This window comes from Dioscorea cayenensis, chromosome 3, assembly GCF_009730915.1.
Source record: "Dioscorea cayenensis subsp. rotundata cultivar TDr96_F1 chromosome 3, TDr96_F1_v2_PseudoChromosome.rev07_lg8_w22 25.fasta, whole genome shotgun sequence".
NCBI lineage: Eukaryota > Viridiplantae > Streptophyta > Magnoliopsida > Dioscoreales > Dioscoreaceae > Dioscorea > Dioscorea cayenensis.
The window spans coordinates 1,108,935-1,129,158 of NC_052473.1; the positions used below are offsets into that span (position 1 = coordinate 1,108,935).

Consider the following 20,224-nt stretch of genomic DNA (forward strand, 5'->3'; position numbering starts at 1 on the left):
TTTCAGAAGCCATTTTGTAGCTCAAGCTTGTTTTTCGGTGTTTTTGGTTTCTTTTGGAGATCTCTTGCTTCTTTTCAATGACTTTTTCATCTCAAGAAGATGAGTTCCGGTGAATAACTCATCGGTCCTCGGCGTACAAGGGGATAGCCAGGCATATTTACTTATATATATATATATATATATCACTACTTGTTCTTGTTCTTCTTGTTTTTACCTAATTTTCTCTAATTCCCTTTTCTTTTCTTTTTTTCTCAAAAGTTTAAGAAATAGAGGAGAGTACTATAAGAATTAGTATGAAGAAAACTACAAGCCTTTGTTTGATGGAAAGAAATGTAATCAAATATCAGATATTTTCCTTATCTTTGTCTATAATCTTTTTCTTTCTTTCTTTTTATTTGTTATTTTTTTATCAAATGGTATAATGATCTTGAATTTTGATGTTTATTAGCATAAATATTTAACTAATATTATATTTGGTTTTGTGGTGATATTTGTATGAATGGTTGTTGATGTACTCCACAACCACCAAGCATCAATATATATAATTTTTAGAATATTTTATGGGAGTTGAATGTCTTCATGCAATACTTAATAATTTCAGGAATTTTTTATGCACTTGCATTAATGGTTTGACTTGATTAACATGGCCTAATCAGGGTTAGCTACTATACCCCTAATTAATTTTTTTTATTTTTTTAGGATTTTTTATTTTTATTATTATTTTGTGTGTGTGTGTTTGGTTTCATCGTGTTGGGAGTTGTTTCATTGTTATCATATTTCAAAATCATGTTGCATGCATTGCTCCCAAGATATTAAAATCCCAAGGCCTCATCAATTTCTTATGAATATGAAGTTCATTAATTTCATGAACTATGTTTTTGTTTTATATATACTCTAACTCATGCATGCGCAATATATTAATAGAGCAAGTGGTTTATTTATTTATTTATTTTTAGCACATAAATACAAGCCCCCCTTAAACAATCATATGCAATAGAAATGATATTCTAATACTTAATATCATCCCGCAATTTATTCAAAAGATATAGACTTTAAGTATTATTCAAAATATATATAATTAAGTTTTGTGAAAGCATCGTTGTAATTAAGTTTAGTGATCATGAAGAGCAGCGTTGATAGTCACAGTCTTAACTCGGCTAGTTGTTATCATAACTCCAGTATCAACCATAATAACCTGAGTTGTGATTGTCTCTTGTGTCTTTGTTGTAACCCTAGTTGATAAAGGGCTTCTTATAGCTGACATTGGATGATCTTGGATATAACCTCCATTACAAGAGTCTCCACCTTGCATGTTCATGACTCTCATATTTGGTTCTATTTGGGAAAAACACAAAACAAATTAAAAATTCAACATATGCAAAAATTCCAAAAATTCAAAACCAGAGTTTTTTTAAATGTATTTTGAAATGGATGCATGGACTAATTAGTATTATTTTTTTTTAATGTTGTTTACTTATTTTATAGAACATGCGCCCGATTTATATATAATTTCTATCAAATTGATTAATTATTAATATTAACTAAAAAAAATAAAAATTTTCAAATATTCTTCAATTTATAGGTATAGTAGAAAATTCAATAACAAAATTAATTATGACCTATTTTATTAGCTAAAACAGTTTAACCTTTTTGAACAACAAAAAGCTTCACTTGAATATATATATATATATACACATGTATCCATATAATTAACAATGACAATTAATATATTAAAGTTTTGACAATATATATATTAAAATTATAAAAATAAGGTTTTACCCACCACCAAAAGTAGGATCACCGGAATAAAAGCCTTGGATCGGTGGCCGGCCAACATAGTCTTGCCCACTTCAGTCCACCAAATACCTTCTATGGTGCTCACCGGCACCGGAATATCCTCCTCCATAATTAGTCATATGTTCGGTAGGATGCCAAGCTTCAACAACATGATTTATTGAAGGTATGAGTAGTAACATAAATACAAAGACAAGACTCATCCCAAGTGAAGAAGGAGAAGAAAAATAAACCATGTTTTTTTTTTTTAGATTAGATATGAAGAGATAATAATGTTTACAAATTCTTGTATTTATAAATCTCTTAAGTTGTATGAAGTTTGATTTTTCAATGCCCATCTAATGGGTTGTTGGAGAAAAAGGGTGAAATATTAATGCACATTAGACTAATTAGCTCTTGGAGACTTAATTGACTCCAAGTCCTTAAGTCTTTTTGTCATTTTCGGGAAGACTTTGACGCCAAGACTTTATGAAATTTTATTGTAATTTTTTTCACTTACATAAATTTTATTCATGTTCAATGCCTTATACTCCTTTCAGTCCTTATTAACTGTTATTTTTGGTTTTTTTTTCTTCCCTATTACCTTGATATTTTTTATAATTTTAAAAGTATTAATTACTTTTCTTTTATTATTATTTTTTCAATTTTATCTTTCTCCCCATTTTGAGGTAGTGTTTGTATTAATCGAAATAAATAATCCTAACGAGGTTAAAAGTGTTACATTATAATATTTTTTTAGAATTTAAGAGTTTTAATGATAATTTTAATTTATGTGCAAAGCTCAAATATTACAGTTAATATGGATGGGAGCAAGTATATATATATATATATATATATATATATATATATATATATATATATATATATTAAGTTTTTTTTTATGAATTTGAGATGAAAATAAAGATATTTCTTGATCCTTCATTTACTTAGTTTTTTTTTATTTATAATTAAATGATTTAAAAAAATTAAATTAGAATTTATGGTTAAAGGATCATGTTGCTTTGTAATTTGACTGAATAATTATCCAAAGAGAAGTATTTGAGCAGAAAAGTGAAAAAGTGTTATCAATTAATTCAGTCCAATAAATAAATCATAAAGGTTAAGTATTATCATCAATTAAAATTAACTTAATTAACCAAAGTGACTTAATTCATTCATTAGTTTAGTTCAATTTTTGAATTTTATTCAATTGCTTTTTTTTATTTGTGTGCTGATATATAAAACTTCAACAATTTGAACTGGTTATAATTAATTTTATACATATCGAAAACTAAAAAACCGAATTAATTGATTTTGTTTTATACAATTTCAACATATACAAAATTAATGTTACAAATTGTGTTATTACTATTGCAAAATTTGTATTCCCCAGAGTTATGAAGAGTGTGTTTAAGAGTAAATTTTTTGCTAGAGTACCAAACTATAGTCCTTTTTCATTATGGGGGTCCAAACTTCAATTTAAATCAAATTGTTTACCCAACTTCAATTTTCTTTTACCAGGTGGTTACCCGAGAGATTTCAACATTTTTTTTATGATATAGATGTCGAAAATTCTCTGTCAACATATGCATGATACACTGTCCGCCCAATTGATAATTCTATCTCACATTCTGATAGAAAATTCTAACATCAAATCATAAAAAAAATACTAAAATCTCTCAGATGACCACTCAGTGAAATAAAATTAAAATTGGGTAATCAATTTGATTCAAATTGAAGTCTAGATTTCAAAAATAAAATTGGACCATAGTTTGGTGTCCTATAAAAAAATTTACCCTTCTAATCTTGATTTGTAAAAAAAAAATGTGAGTATTAAATAAGGGCATCTTTAATGGGTGTTTAATAGGCATTTTAAACCCTCCATAAGGATGGCTTAATGCCCGTTGAACATTAGGTGACCGCTCAGTGGGTGGGTTCGATCATTTTTTTTTAATTTTTAAATTAAAAGTGATGGACCCAATCCTTTAAATAATTTTTTTTAATTCAGCTTTTTTTTTAAAATTTTTATTTTTATAATCACAAATTAATTATTTTTCAAAATAATATTATAATTTATTATTATTATTAATATATATTAATTATTTCAGATATTAATTTTGTATTATAATTTTTTAAATATATTATTTAATTATTTTATTTATAATATTTAAGATTTTATTAAATAATTATAGTAGGAGTGATAGTTAATAATAATAACATACAATTAAAATGCTCATATATATACTTTACTTATTAATTGAATATAATGTGAGTATAAAATAAAGATTAATAAAAGATATACAATCTCACAAAAACATCTCACAAAACAGAACAACTAGATAAGATACCGAAACATTATGCTTGAAAAATAAAGTACAATCCTCACCCTTAAACAATTCTTCATGTGTGTATATATATAAGACTATATATACTTATCCATTTTCTTTTAATGAAATAATAAGAAATTTATTCTGAATTAAGATTATCCCATATGGCCTGGTAGTGATCAACACCAGGAGTAATATACTACTATAAAAGTTGTATATAATCTTGTAAATTAATTAATCAATTTTTCTTTATACAATTTCAATAGATACAAATTAAATTAATTAATATTATAAAACGGGTTATGTTACTACTGTAAAAGTCGCATCTCTATATTTCTTATATCTACAAATTTATATCAACGAGTTTGAGCTTTATATATATAGTTTTGTTTTCAGAATAAGATAACAACATTTAGTATATTTTTAATGTTAATAAATTAACATAAAATTTTCAATCTATGTGGACATTGCATTAACAGTATATTTTATTGGTTCATTTTAAATTTTACAATATATGTGGACATTGCATTAACAGTATATTTTATTGGTTTATTTTAAATTTTACAATAATTCAATCTTCATAGAGATGAGCCCAAGTGTAACAGCAGAGTAAAGTTCAAATTCCCTCCCATAAAAATTAATATTGAGGGTTGTGCTTCTCCATATTTATTAAAAAAAAACACAAACAAAACATTACCGAAACTTTATTTATTAATCGAATATGGTCCGGTATACATTCCACATAAAAATTAATAGAGGAGGAAAATATATATATCTAGTCTCATAGAAGCATCTCACAGACTGGAATGACAACTTAAAGACACAAAGACGACATCACTCTGAAAAAATAAAATAAAATACAGTACTCACTCCCAGACTACATTATTCTTGATATACATGCATATATGTAAGACTGTTATTATATATCTTTTTAATAAAAATAAGAAATTAATATAATTGTAAAGATGATGAAAGAGTAGTACTCTTTTATGGTGGTGTTGGAGATGCATAGCCGCCATAGGTAGGAATATTAGGATTATTGTTATTGTAATTGTAAGGGTCGTCATATGACTGCTTCGTTGCCGGTGCTGCTTTCATCAGTTTGTGTTTCATGTCATATAAAATTAAACAATTAGATATATACACAATCAATTAAGTTTCATCATAAATCTATTAATTAAAGACATACATACATACATATATATATATGCTTGAGTATGTATGCGACTTGAGCATGCTGTCACAATATATATTTATAGATTTGTAAATATATATGTATGTCTTTATTTTTTGTAATATTTATGAAATAGAACAAGCACATGTTTATGATGCATGGACATGGAAGAATAACAATTTGACGCTCACTTGGTTGATGTAGGGAATGGGAATTGAAAAGGTTGCACCCACAACCAGGAACCTTTGATCATCATTATGTCAATGCCACTGGACCAAAGGGCCTTTGGAATGTTGCCTTTTCATCTTATATGTTTAGAAATTTATATGCATATAAATTCTATATGAGACTCATATGTATATGTATATATATAAAACATTAATAGATCAAATAATAAATTTTTATAAATATATTTTTTTAAAATTTTATTATGTTTTAGATGATATGTATTAATTTATAAAATAAAACTTTCTAAAGAAAAGTGAGTTATTTTTAAAAGATAAAATAAACCTATAGAAAAGTGAGATATTTTTTTTAAAAAAATAATAGAGAAGTTAAAAGGGAGAGAGGGTGTCCGCCGGTGACAACATCCATGCATTATGCATACATACAAACATTAAAAAAAAATAATAATAAGAATAAAAGAAGAAGAGAAATACCATTTGTCTCTGCCAAAGTTCTAGCATGTGTCGCACCTGAATAAATGAGGACCAGAATAGCTATGAACAAGAGAAGAGACTTAAAAGATGATGAAGCCATGATATATTTATGAAACAAAGGTAACTAATTAATATATAAAAGATGAAGAAGCAATGTGGATACATTGCTGTATTTATAAGCCTTATAAATCATCTATATAATGTCGAAAAACATTAATTAATGCTTGTTGGACCAATTACGTACCTCCTAGACTTGACTACAAAATCTCCTATTACACCTTTTTCCTTTTTTTTTTTTCTCTTTTGGAAAAATAGTTACACATAATTATATACATACTATTCTTTGAGAGAACTTTTCTCTTCTTTTCCTTTTTTTTTTCAAGTGTAAAATTATATGTTGTTCTATTTAATTACATAATCATTTTAAAGTATAAATGATAATTTACTAAAAAGGCATATATATATATATAGAAATAAAATAACCTTGATATCTAAATACATTATTATTATTGTCATCCTTAAATGAAAATGAATTTTTTCTGTGGTTAATCTTTAATTAAAACCCAAACGAGATATACTATACTGAAATTAAGCGAAGAATATGGTTATACTTTTCATAAGTTGTTGGTTGATTATGATAGATATAGATAAAGGTGACACTCCGAAGTTGCCCTAAGGGGATTTGGTCTTGGCCCTCTCATTTGACTTAGTAACTTGGAACTATTTAATGAAGCCAAGCTTGTTTTACCCTTTCTAATGCTTTCATTATCATGTTTGTCCTTGTGGAGAGGTTGCTCTGCTTTTGGGTTGACGTATTTGTGAAGCTAATTTGTTGGTGTTTGGTAAAGGATTAGCCATGAGAAATATTGCCAATCGTCATTAATTTTTTAATATTGATATTATATATTATATTAATTGGATATAATCCTAATACATATAGATAACTGATAATTATTAAATTTGTGCTATCTCTAGATGAGCTTTGAGCAAATGTATCATGTGCCATACATGACTAGTAATTGGAGACGAAATTAATTTTGTTATCAACTGACATTAAATATAACAAGTGCTGAAGTTAAGATCAATGCATTCCAATGTTATTGAACGCTTTTAATGATGCAAGATTTAGAGAAAAGATGGGAGTATAGGAAGATAACGTCAGAGAGAGATTTTTGAAAGAGAATTCAAACTCTATTAATCTTTAGAGTATGATGTTTTTCAACAAAATATAAAACAACCAAATCCTAAATAAAAAAAAAAAATACAAAAGTATGCTAATATAATCTTATCATACTTTCTAATTATAGTGAGATAAAAGAAAAATATAACAACTATTGCACATATGACTATGAGATATTTACTAATTAAGGTGAGATTATAGCACACATAATGATTTTCACCTTGACTCGCAATCTCACTCTAAACACAAAAGTAAACTAACAACAAACTAGAACTAACTTTACACAAAAGTTGAACTTTGAGATAGGTAAAGGTTTTGTGAGCATATTGGCATGATTATCTGCAGTGCCAATTTTCTTAATCTCCACTGCATCATTTGAAATAATCTGTTAAATAAAATGGAATCCGACATCCATGTGCTTGCTTCTTTAATGATACATTTAGTCCTTCGCCAAGTGGATAGCACTATGATTATCATAGTATATGGTAGTGGGACCACTATAGGTTGAAATCTCTTCAGGCAAGCCTTTAGGCCAAATTGTGATGCAGCGGGATAAAGTTGAAGACCTGTTTAGTCTAAAAATGCCCAAGTCAACAACGTAATATAAATCTAAATCTTGCTTAGTCTAAGAATGCCCAGGAATTCAGAGGAAAAACAAAGAACAAATAATTTTTTATTCAATTCCAAGCTGCCTTCATAGCCCGAAAGTTTACAAATAAATAGACCAACGAGAAAACACTAAAAGAGAAATAAATCGAAATTTTTTTCAAAAATAGAAAATTCTCGATTGACATTATAGAATTAAAATTCAAAACAAAACATAGCGAATACCAAAAATGACATCTTAATCAGAGATTTACAGCCCAAGATATGGATGGGGAAAATCTTTCCATAAATGACAAAATTGCTGTTTTTGAGGCCCAGATGATGGAATTTGGTCAAAAAAGGGTGTGACTCATAGCAAACTCATGACTTGTGTTTGTTGACCAGTTTTCCATCTAATGGGGTCCTCTAATCACCAATATTAGCCATTCAGAAAAATTAAAAAAATGACCCCGCCTAGGTCATCGCATCCCATTTGACCATGTAGGCGCAAGCTAGCTCATCAATCCGACCTGCATCAAATTGCCTCCTTAATGCCTTCCGTTAGAGCCATGTATTTAGCTTCTGTAGTAGACAAAGCAATAACGAATTGCAAGATAGCTTTATAACTACTTGTAGATCCACCTAAAGTGAAAACGTAACCTGTTAAAGACAGTCTCTTATCAAAGTCACCTATAAAATCTGAATCAACATAACCTGTTAGCTTTGTATCACTTTTACCGAACTCTAAACAACTATATGCAGTATCCTTCAAAAACCTAAGGATCCACTTGATTGCCTCCAAATGTTGCTTATCGGGACATGATAAATAGCGACTCACCACATTGATAGCATGAGAAATATCAGGTCTAGTGCAAACCATCAATTATATGAAACTTACAATTGTACTAAAATATGGAACTTGCGACATGTAACTATCTTCATTTGTAGTTTTCGGACTCCAATACCTTGACAATTTGAATTTGGTCACAAGAGGAGTAGACACATGCTTCACATCATTTATCCTAAACTGGTTTAAAATCTTCTCAACAAAACTTTTTTGTGAAATATATAACTTGCCATTGGGCCTATCCCTAGTGATCTCTACTTGAGAATTCTTTTGGTAACCCCCAAATCCTTTATCTCAAATTTGAGCTTCACTGAACTTTCACCTTCTTGATCTCCTTTTTATTTGATGTTGCGACTAGCATGTCATCCACATAGAGAAGTAGATATATGAAGATGCTATCTAGTAACTTCTTGAAGTAAACACAACTGTCATAATTAATTGGATTTAGAAAACCCAATCTTTGCCATGAAAGGGTCAAAACTCTTATACCAATGTTATGATGATTGTTTTAAGCCATTCAATGACTTCTTTAACAAGCACACATGGTTCTCTTTCCCATCAACCTCATAGCCCTCGGGATGTTACATGTAGATCTTCTCCTCAAGGTTACTATGCAAGAATGCAGTCTTCACATCGAGCTGCTCCAACTCCAAATTTTCCATAGCAACTAATGAAAGAAAAATTCTAATAGATGTATATTTTACCACTTATGAGAAGACTTCATTAAAATCCACACCTTCTACTTGACTATAGCCTTTAGCTATGAATCTCGCCTTATATCGAATACTGGCAGTATCATCTTTCTTCTTAAACACCCTCTTGCATCCAACAATTTTCTTCCTTTTAGGTAGCTCAACAAGTGTCCAAGTTTCATTCTTTTGAAGAGTTTTGATTGCTTCTTCCATAGTATTAATCCATTTCATTACATCACATGAAGATATTGCCTCTTTAAAGTTTGAGGGATCACTAAACTCCATCTTTTCTGCCATAACTAAATAGTAAGCAAAATCTGAATTCCCATACCTTGTAAGTTATAGAATTTTCCTCCTAGCTTAATCTCTCACTAAAGCATATGATTGTTGCTGTTTTGGGTCCTCTTCCTTTAACACATAGATATCATTATTAACAGGTGATGAGTATACAATTTTCAATTATTTTATATCATTTTGTACACTTATTAGGCATGTATTAGAAGTATATTGTTGAATTTGACGTCAAATATAGTGTGTTTTATATTCTTAGGCTTCGGGCAACACTTAAAGATGAAAAAGAGCCAAAATAAGCATTCTAGACAGTAAATGAAGAAGATAGAGCTCTTTCAACTTTAATTGGATAAGGACAACACAAACATGTATTCGGGTTAGGGATAATTTCTCTCTTTGGGAGGGGGGTGGAGATTATCCACTTAAGAGATTGTCATTAGCCCACAATAAGGTTTTATAGAGTGTTAATGTGATTGTGTGGATGTATGTATCATCTCTGCATTGATTCAGTTACTATTAGCCTGAGAACTTGGGGTTTTGTTTATTTTTGGAAACCTTTTGGTTCAAATAAGATTGCATACTTAAACAACTTTGTCCTGCACTTTATAACCCTAGAGGGATGCTATGCCTAGACATCGTTTTCTTCCTTGACTTCTCTCATGTTATTTTTAGTATTCTTCTGCTCCTATCTACTTTGTTTTTACACACAATACACTTTACTATTTATGCTATTTTTCATATTTAGAGTTATTACTAGTATTTACTCTTTTCCCTGTGGACCGACACTCTACATTCACGCACACTTATTCCACGATTGACACATACACTTATGTCCATCAAGTTTTTTGCGCTGTTACCGGGGAATATTAGTGATATTAGGAACACTTGATTATCTGTCACTTCAGCCATTTTATTTATTTCAAGTTATTTTTCTTTTGTTTTCTTTTACATTTGTTTTTTTATTCTTATTTTTGTGTTTGATTTTAGTGCATGCCACCGAAAAACAAGGCACCGAGGTTGGCAGAAGGCGAGAGTTGTATAGAACGAGTGATTGGAACTAGATTGAGCACAACTTTGTTTAACAAAATAGGATCCTCGACAATGAATATTACAGAAGAGCAAGTAGACACCTTGGTAGATCAAGGGAACCAACATATATAGGATCCTATCAGATTATGCTCGCCCCATCCTTGATGGTTCTCAATCAAACATAGTGTGCTCACCAGTTGCTGCAAACAATTTTGACTTGAATCTTGCTTTTGTACAAACATTGAAGAATTCAGTTTAGTTCCATAGATTACCAGACGAGGATCCTAATGGTCACATAGGTGGATTCCTTGAAGTCTGTGACATGCTGAAGATTAACAACATTTTAGATGATGCAATTAGACTCAATTTGTTCCCATTTTCTTTAAAGGGGAGAGCCAAGCAGTAGCTCCAGGCCCTTCCTCGAGCATCTATCATGATATGGGTACAGCTCTTTGAGTCATTCTTAGCCTTCTATTTCCCACCAAGAAGGATGACCAAGCTGCGTCAAGAGATCACAACATACTCACAGTTGGATACTAAATCACTATTTGAAGCTTGGGAGAGATTTAAAGATTTGTTGAGAAAATGTCCACATCATAACCTCCCAGAATGGATGGAGGTTCGTATTTTCCATGAAGGCCTAAATTAGAGTACAAGGTACCTTATAGATTTTGTAGCAGGAGAATCGCTTGGCAGTAAAACACCGAAGGCGGCCAAACAGTTGATTGAAGAAATTGCCATGAACAATTATCAATGGAATTTGAGAGGCAAAATAGTTGCCAAACCAGCTGGGATGATTGTGGTCAGTGAGGTTACAGTACTAGTATTTAGTAGAAAGATTGACAGTTTATCTACTCAGAAATTAGCTACGGTCATGGCTTGTGATACTTGTGGGGGAGAACACTCTTCCTCATATTAATGTTCCATTGTAGGGGCGGTGCGTGGACCCGTCGAGTAAGTGGATTTCGTCGATAGTGCTTCTAGACCGCTAGGGAATCCCTTGGATGGCGGAATTACCCCAATTTTTTCTTTGGGAAGTCTAGGACAATAGCAGAAACTTCTACCGGGGTTTCCTTCTCATCAACAGAATGATAAAAGACCCGTATTGGAGGAAGTACTTACTCGGTTTATTCAGAGTACGAATATTAAGTTCCAACAGTCAGACAATAGGTTTTAGGGCATAGAGGCATCATTGAGAAACCAACAGGCTTCTCTTCAAAATTTGGAAAACCAAGTAGGACAGATTGCCAAATTATTGTTTGAGCAACCTCAAGGGAGTCTACCAAGTAACACTGAAGCCAATCCCCGTGAGCATCTCAAGGCAATCACTATTCAGAGTGGTAAAGAGTTGGGGACGGGTAATGAGAAGTTGATGGAGAAGGAAAAGATTCCAGAAATTGAGGTTGTGGAACATCCGACAAGGGAAGGAGAAACTACTCAGGATGTTGAGAAGCATACACCACCAGTGAAAGAGTATGTTCCCTGCCTCCCTTATCTCTTAAGGTTAAAGAATGATCTCGTGGATAAGCAATTCAAGAAATGTTTGGATTTGTTGAAGCAATCAAATATCAATGTACCATTTGTTGAAGCCTTATCACAAATTGCAAAGTACGCTAAGTTTCTCAACGATCTACTCACGAATAAGCGGAAACTTGAGGAGATGTCTATAGTCACATTGAGTGAAGGAAGCTTGGTGTTGCTTCAAAATTGGCTACCGAGGAAACAAAAAGATCTAGGGGCTTTTACTTTTCCTTGTAACATTTGTGAATTGGTGAATGAAAAGCCCTAGCAGATTTAGGTGTTAGTATTAATGTGATGTCATACACCATGTCCATGTTTAGGAAAGTTGGCCTTAATGACCTTAAATCAACTAGGATGACCTTGCAATTAGCGGACTACTCCATTAGGCATCCTAGAGGAATTATAGAGGACGTGTTGATTAAGGTTGATAAATTTGTCTTCCCGGTAGGTTTTGTGATTCTAGATGTAGATGAGGATGTTGAAGTGCCCCTCATTTTTGGTAGGCCATTCCTAGCCACCTCCAAAGCCCTTATTGATGTTAGCAATGGTAGAATGACCCTCAAGGTTGGGGATGAGGAAGTCATGTTTTCTCTATCAAATGCAATGAAACACCCTTCTACTTTTGATAATACTTGTTATTTTCTGGATAGAATTGACTCGTTGATGAATGTGTGCAAAAAATTTGGCACAAAGAGCCTTTCGGGGAGTCATTGGATAACCCTCACATTGAAGAGACCCCTTTGCTTGTACCGCTATTGATTGAGGAAAGCACGCAAAAGAAGCAATGGTGAAAGGTCACTTCCCCTAAGAAAGGCTAGTTGAACTCTAGGGTTTATGTTTTTGATATTGGTTGTTGGATTTTGATGCTTTAATTGTTTTCTCAATTGCAATCATATCTATTTGAGTCTAATTGTGTGATTGATTGCATGATTGCTAATGAGGCGAAAGCCTTAGCTCTCATATTTGGTATTTCTACGTGATGAGAAGAAATTTCCATCTATAGACTTACTGCAATTTGAGAGGGTAGCGAGTACACCTCTGGTTATGGTACTTTGAAGACTTTGTCTCCTGTAATCTTTCCAAGTGAGTTAGTGAAAATCTCCGTGCTCTTTGCAATCATGTGGAGTAGATTTTAGGAGAAATCACATCTCTACTCTGCATTCATATTAGGGATAATCTCTCTCTTTGAGGGAGATTATGTACTTAAGAGATTGTCATATGCTCACAATAAGGTTTTATAGAGTGTTAATGCCATTGTGTGGATGTCTGTATCAGCTCTGCACCTATTCTATTCAAATAGGATTGCATGCTTAAACAACCTTTGTCTTGTACTTTATAACCCTAGAGGGATGCTATGCCCGGGCATCGCTTTCTTCCTTATCTTCTATCTTGCTTGTTACTGTATTTTCATGTATTTATTTGCTTTTTGTTCACACACATCACTCGATTACCTAGGCTATTTTTCAGATTTAGAGTTACTATTAGTATTCACTTTTTTCTTGTGGACCGACACTCTGCACTAATGCACACTTTATTATGCGATTGGTACATATACTTGCGTCCCAATCATTCGACGTTTGCAGTTGGAAACAATACGATGATAGAAAGAGATAGACACAAATGGGTTTTTGGGATTGAACAATTAGGATTGATTGAGTTATTGTTACATTTATGAGTTGATGATTTGGATAAAAATATTGAATGTCTTACTTTTCATTGTGCCAACATTTATAATCACAGTGTCATATATTATTTATTAAATAGTGAAAAATCATTGGATTGAAATCCCATTGCTGATCACGACCGTTTGTAGATGATGCACTCTATATATACATATATATGCACTTAGGATTATTTTGAAAAAATAAAAATGTGACATACTAATTATATATACACTCTCTTGAACTTGGTCTTCATAACTCATAAGCTTTCTTCCTTTTGTTTTGAATCTAGCTTGTTATGTCTCTTCTTAGAATTAATGTTACTATTGATGTTATGTATTTGTTTGATATATATATATATATATATATATATATATATATATTGATTGTTAGTCATATGGCCTTCAATTTTGTTTTTTGTTTTTTTTTTAAATGACTTCCCATAACAGGAAAAAGGACCAATTGGGTTTTATTTCATTTTTTCGTTTTTGAAATGGTTACAAAGGCGCAAATGATCTAAATTGAAAAATTGGAAGTTTGATAATAAAGAATATTTGCTATTTTGAGTAATAAATTCTAGTTAATTCATTCTCTAACTTGGGTTTTAAATGAAAAATGATTAAGGGCTTTTTGCTCAAACTTTTGAGTCAATGTGACAATAAGATTTTAAGGTTAATTAGTGATATTGTTTGTTCAAAAACTCTATAAATTATATTAATGGAGAGAGAGAGAGAGAAAAACAATTAAGATTATTCTTATTATTAAGATGGTCGCATTCTTCTAATTAAGAAGAACACAATATTCTTTGAGAGTTATAATTTTTAAAGGAAAAAACTAATATTCCCATCAACATAACTATGATAAACTGATTAATACTTTGTTGACTATTGAATAGCCCAATGGTATGAAACAAGAGTGTAATTGGAAAACAAAGATTCAAATTCTTCCCCCAGTAGTACTATTAATGTATGCACACTTGGGTCCAATACTATTCTTGTATTGTTTATGGACCTGGATATAGGTCCCCTGTGGGAGAAACAATGGTTTCACCCATTCAGAGTTGTAGGGTAGGAAGATTTTCTTAGGAGTCTGTAAACCACCGTAATTTATGCGCCTCTATATCTATCTATCCCTTTAACAATCTTTTAAATATGGGTGTTTTTCGTATGTTACTAAAAAAAACTAATTAATACTTCAATCTAATTGAAAATTGCTAATTCTTCTCATAAAATAATTAGGTAGATTTATTTAATTAATTAAATAAAAAAAGTTTGTTTTCCTGCGTTTTGCATAAATATATACATACAATAAAATATATATGTACTCAAGATGATGTTTGTATGATGTTTTAAGGAACGTATGGCTTAGCTTAAATCAAGCAACGAGATTACTGTTTTATATATTTGATTCATAATTATTTTTAGTACTTTTTCATTAAGGAATAAATCATTCAGAGCAAAAAAAATATTGAGAATATTTGTATATGTATATGCATACAAAAATATTAATATATATGCACTCTCAAATGGACGATACACCAAAAGACTAAATAAACAAGTTCTGTTATATCATTATATAAAATTTATGCTAAATATTTTTTATCTAGGTTTTTTTTATTATTTTTTTTTATGGGAGATTTACAAATAATTTAAGGGCATACCTATATTATCTTAATTAATTGATTCTCTCTTTATACTATCATTATATAAAATTTATGCTAAATATTTTTTATCTAGGTTTTTTTTTATTATTTTTTTATGGGAGATTTACAAATAATTTAAGGACATACCTATATTATCTTAATTAATTGATTCTCTCTTTATACTATTAGTAATAGGTACTATACTCACAATCTATGTTGAACACCTTAAAAAAAAAAAGATATTTTACCATCAATTTGATCCATTTAATTTTAATTAGCTAGGTCGCAAATTTTTTTTAATTAGCCAAGCCAATAAAAAAGAATGTTAGAAAATTAATTAAAGTTTATTTTGATAACTCATTTGTTTGTAGTGGTTTCCTTCGTGCTCAAAGATTGAGATGGGAATTAGTTGGTGATTAATTAAAGTCAATAGTTAAGAGTTAGTTAGGAGTTTACTAATGAATAGTCAATAATAAAACGTTAAATTGATCACAACCCTCATTGAACGGTCTTTTAATATGACAGTTAATCTTTTTTTTTTTTTAATCAAAGCAAAACTTTTTTAAGAACAAATATATCTTATTGTGGCCGGTGATCATTTAAATCTTATGATGTTGTCCAAGTCTCCTTTTTGTGTTCATATGCATATTTCCTTGGCTAACGCTCACAGAAAATGCATAAAATCAAATTAAATTCATACCACTAACTCAGATATAATCATTTATTATCCTTTACTAAAAGAAAGAGTAGATGAGATAAACAAATAAATAGTTCTTGAACTTTTCATTATTCCTGCAAGTGTGTGCCTTTAATTAAAGTGGAATGTTTTATTATTAGATGATTACCTAATTTAATGTACTTAATTAATATTCCTCTGTTTCATATTGATTTATACGTATAAATTAATATCTAATTTAATTATTTCTTTATGTTGACTTCTGTTTTGGTCTTAATATACGTTAAAAAGTACTACTACATACAACTGTGGTTTGGATTTAAAACATATTTTTACCTTGCCAAGTTTTTTTTATTTTATTTACCCTATATCAAATATTTAACAATATATTTTATAAAAAAATATCATATAAACAAAAGAGTAGAAGAGCGATTTTTTTTTTTTAAACATAAAGCTACCCCCTTCAAAAATCCATCAGTAAATTTCTTTGCGGTAAGCCCTGCATTTTAATCAATTACACTCATTCATGGGTGGCAACACGAATCACATTTTGCTTCAAGATGGCCTTGCATGCATTTTTGTCAACGTCGTGTTTCACGCAAAACAATTATAGTCCACATAACACTGTGTGACTGGCTTAGTTTCACGCCAACACAAACGAAGAGATATTTTGGTGCCGACTAATTAAGAACTTATCCATATCACAACGTCTAGTTAGCCAGTAGTCTTTGCTCTCTTACTCAAGTCATCTTCATCGATGCTTATCAAATTAATAGAAAGTCCAAGCTTCCAATGAAGGACATGAACAAGATGAGATGACATCAGAGTGATGACAAGTGATGATTTCATATATGGCGATATCACTACTGGTTATATCATCATATTTGGATTCATTTTCATTACTTGGTCTATAAATAGGCATCAAGAAACTCCAAACATCGCACACCATCAAGAAATCAATCATTGAATTTATTCATGATGAAGGTTGAAGAAGATCTTCACATGGTTGGTGGTGCTGGAGACACAAGCTATGCCTCAAACTCAAGACTTCAAGTACTAATTAATTACAGTATTAATGTTTATGCCTTTCATTAATTTCATGCCATTATTCATGCGCTTGCATGATTAATTTTATTTGTTTATTTAACAGGAGAAAGCCATAAGAAAAACAAAGGACATAGTGGAGAAAGCTTTGAAGAACATCAATGGAGAAGTTGTGTCAAAAGAGCTTGGTTGTGGCTGACTTGGGGTGTTCTTCAGGGGCCGAATGCATTCCTTGTAATATCTCAGATAATTAGTGCAGTAATGGAGGCCGGATGTCAAAAGGAGATATTGTTTTTGTTGAATGATTTACCAGGCAATGACTTCAATACAATATTCAGATCACTGTCTTTGTATGAGAAGAAGGTTAAAGAAGAGAATGGGAATCAAGTGCTGCCTTATTTTGTTGCTGGTGTTCCTGGTTCCTTCTATGGAAGACTCTTTCCTAGCAATAGTCTTCATTTTGCTCATTCTTCTTATAGTCTCATGTGGCTCTCTCAGGTGTGTGTGTGTGTGTATAGTATTATATTTGTTGATTTATTAGATTAATTAATTTTATATTGATGTGCATGCAGGTTCCTGTAGGAATTGATCAGAGTGGTGGAGTTAATATTAACAAAGGGAACATATACATCTCAAAAACAAGTCCTCCAATTATATCAAGTTTATATTTAGAGCAATTCAAGAGAGATTTCTCAAGCTTCCTCAAGCTTCGTTCTCAAGAGCTTGTCAATGGAGGACAAATGGTTTTGTCCTTTTTGGGCAGGAAAAGTTCAGATCCATCCAAAGCTGAAGTTTGCCATCTTTGGGGTTTGGTAGCAGATGCATTAAACTCCATGGTTCAAGAGGTATATATATATATATATATATGATCCAATATATATACATGTCAATTGTCATTACAATTGATGATTTGATTTAATTTAATTTGGATGAGTTGAACTTAGGGAGTGTTGGAAGAAGAGAAGGTGAACACATTCAACATGCCATTTTATGCAGCATCAAAAGAAGAAGTGCAACAAGTGATACAAAGTGAAGGATCATTCTACATTGAACAAATGCAAACACTTGAGTCAAACTGGGACCCATTTGATGACTCAGATGATGATCAAGCCTTTGATAATGTGAAGAGTGGACACAATGTGGCCAAGTGTATAAGAGCAGTGTTAGAACCATTACTTGTTGGGCATTTTGGACAAGATGCCATTGTTGCTCAAGTGTTTGAAAGGTATGCTCACAATGTGGCCATGCATCTCCTCAAAGAGAAAACCAAGCACATTGTCTTCATCTTGGCTTTGAAGACAAAGGATCTCAACTTTTAATCAATTACTCTTGAATCAAGCACATCCATTAGTGCTATAATTATCATTATAAACAAATAGCTTATTGTAATAGTATATAATAGAAGCTTTGCTTGTTTGTACTGTGTCATCAAGTAATACCTAATGTTTTAGAACCTGCCCGCGCAGGTTCAACTGGACCCGGCTAGGTCACTGAGCTGGGTTCTATAAAAATCTAAGTAGAGAATTGACTTGATTAAGTATCTAATGAACCAGTCGAACCAATTAACTCTACTGTATGTTATAGGAAGGGGATTTAAAAATTTGCATTGTATTATCTTTTATTTACTATACTACATTTATATTTTAATTTATATTTTAAATTATATTACACTATTATAACATGATTGTTATGATTTTTAACTTTGGATATTAAGTTGATATTTATAAATTATAAAAGAATTATTTTTTAAATAAAAAACAAATATTTTTTATTGAATATTTTGTATTATTGTTTTTAAAATTTTAGTAATTTATAAAACATTTTATATATTTATATAGAATTATAATTATAAAATTATGTATTATATTCATACCATGGTTGCATGCCTTGTCGTTTTTTCAGAATATTGGTCATAACTAAATAGTATATATATAACCGGAGGTCTATTAGAATCCTTCACAAATGAGAGTTCAAATCACGTATGATGATATATTTTTGTGGTTATGTACGGGTGATTTCTGTGTCCACATATACCCAGACTCCATTCTCACTTGCTCCTTTGAGACTTATGTAAAACCTTGACTTTTTTAATAGCCTAACAGCTCATCTCGCACAAAAATATATATATATGTTTACATATATATATATATATATATATATATATATATATATATTTATAATTCAGGGATCAAAAATTAATTTTACTAACTTAAGGACCCAAATAAATATTATGGCAAAATTCCAAGGACTGATGGCGAAGTTTCACGTACACTTACCATATAAGAACCAAATCGAGAGACATCAAGAACCAAAAGCCATGAGCTTCTTTTTCTATTACGAATCCTCATACTATTCCATCCAAAATGACCAAAACGCCCCTCACAATCCCAACAAGGCCATCATCTCAATTCCCATCAAAACCCTCAACGAAACCCTAACCCCAATTAATTCCGATCTTGAGAAGGATTATAGCTCATGGCGTAGCCATAGGTTTCTGTAACTTTAAGGGTCGTCAGCCGGTGCTGCTTTCATCAGTTTGTGTTTCAAGTTAGATAAATTAAACAATTAGATATATACATAATCAAGTTTCATCATAAATCTATTAAAGACATATATATATATATATATATATATGCTTGAGTATATATGTGACTGAATATACACTGAATGCTATTGCAATATATATTTATAGATTTGTAATTAAATATATATTATCTACGGCCTATTTTTGATATGAAATACAATAAGTACATGCACAAATATTATTATTATTATTATTATTATTATCATTATTATTATTTTAAAAGAAGGAGTTGCATGTAGAGCAGCTAATTTATTAAGAAACCAAACAAGAACTAACAAACTACAGGAGAACTAGAAAAATCAAGAAAAGAAAAACACAACCGGAAGGACTAAAATTGAAGAAAACTTAAGATTACACGAAACTATAATTGTTCTTTGAAAACTCTTCATTAGCCACCTTGGAAGATTCAAGCCCTGATGAAACAAAGAGATGCCATGTCTTGATCTGCCAGCTAAAGTATTCCACTCCCTTGGAATAACTTCAATATTCACTTGATCAGTATTCAACCTCCATGCTGTCACATTATTTGTATTAATTAA

At 30.8% G+C, this 20,224-nt stretch overlaps 2 protein-coding genes, 1 long non-coding RNA gene and 1 other non-coding gene across 4 annotated transcripts; 2 read left to right on the forward strand and 2 right to left on the reverse strand.

The window, feature by feature from the left end:
• Positions 1-989: 989 nt before the first annotated feature.
• Positions 990-2,066, reverse strand: LOC120256155. Its single transcript, XR_005535198.1, has 2 exons — positions 1,784-2,066; positions 990-1,335 (listed from the first exon to the last, which is right to left on the reverse strand). It is a non-coding gene; the product is annotated as an uncharacterized LOC120256155 (long non-coding RNA).
• Positions 2,067-11,053: 8,987 nt separating this feature from the next.
• LOC120257824 lies at positions 11,054-11,160 on the reverse strand. The gene has a single exon (XR_005535908.1). It is a non-coding gene; the product is annotated as a small nucleolar RNA R71 (small nucleolar RNA).
• Positions 11,161-12,384: 1,224 nt separating this feature from the next.
• On the forward strand, positions 12,385-12,837 carry LOC120255110. Its single transcript, XM_039263004.1, has one exon. It carries the CDS (start codon positions 12,385-12,387, stop codon positions 12,835-12,837), a length of 453 nt encoding a protein of 150 aa, XP_039118938.1.
• A 4,548-nt stretch (positions 12,838-17,385) lies between these two features.
• On the forward strand, positions 17,386-18,660 carry LOC120254729 (anthranilate O-methyltransferase 1-like). Its single transcript, XM_039262776.1, has 3 exons — positions 17,386-17,599; positions 17,674-17,946; positions 18,046-18,660. Exons 1-3 carry the CDS (start codon positions 17,585-17,587, stop codon positions 18,418-18,420), a joined length of 663 nt encoding a protein of 220 aa, XP_039118710.1. The 5' UTR covers positions 17,386-17,584; the 3' UTR covers positions 18,421-18,660.
• Positions 18,661-20,224: the final 1,564 nt, after the last annotated feature.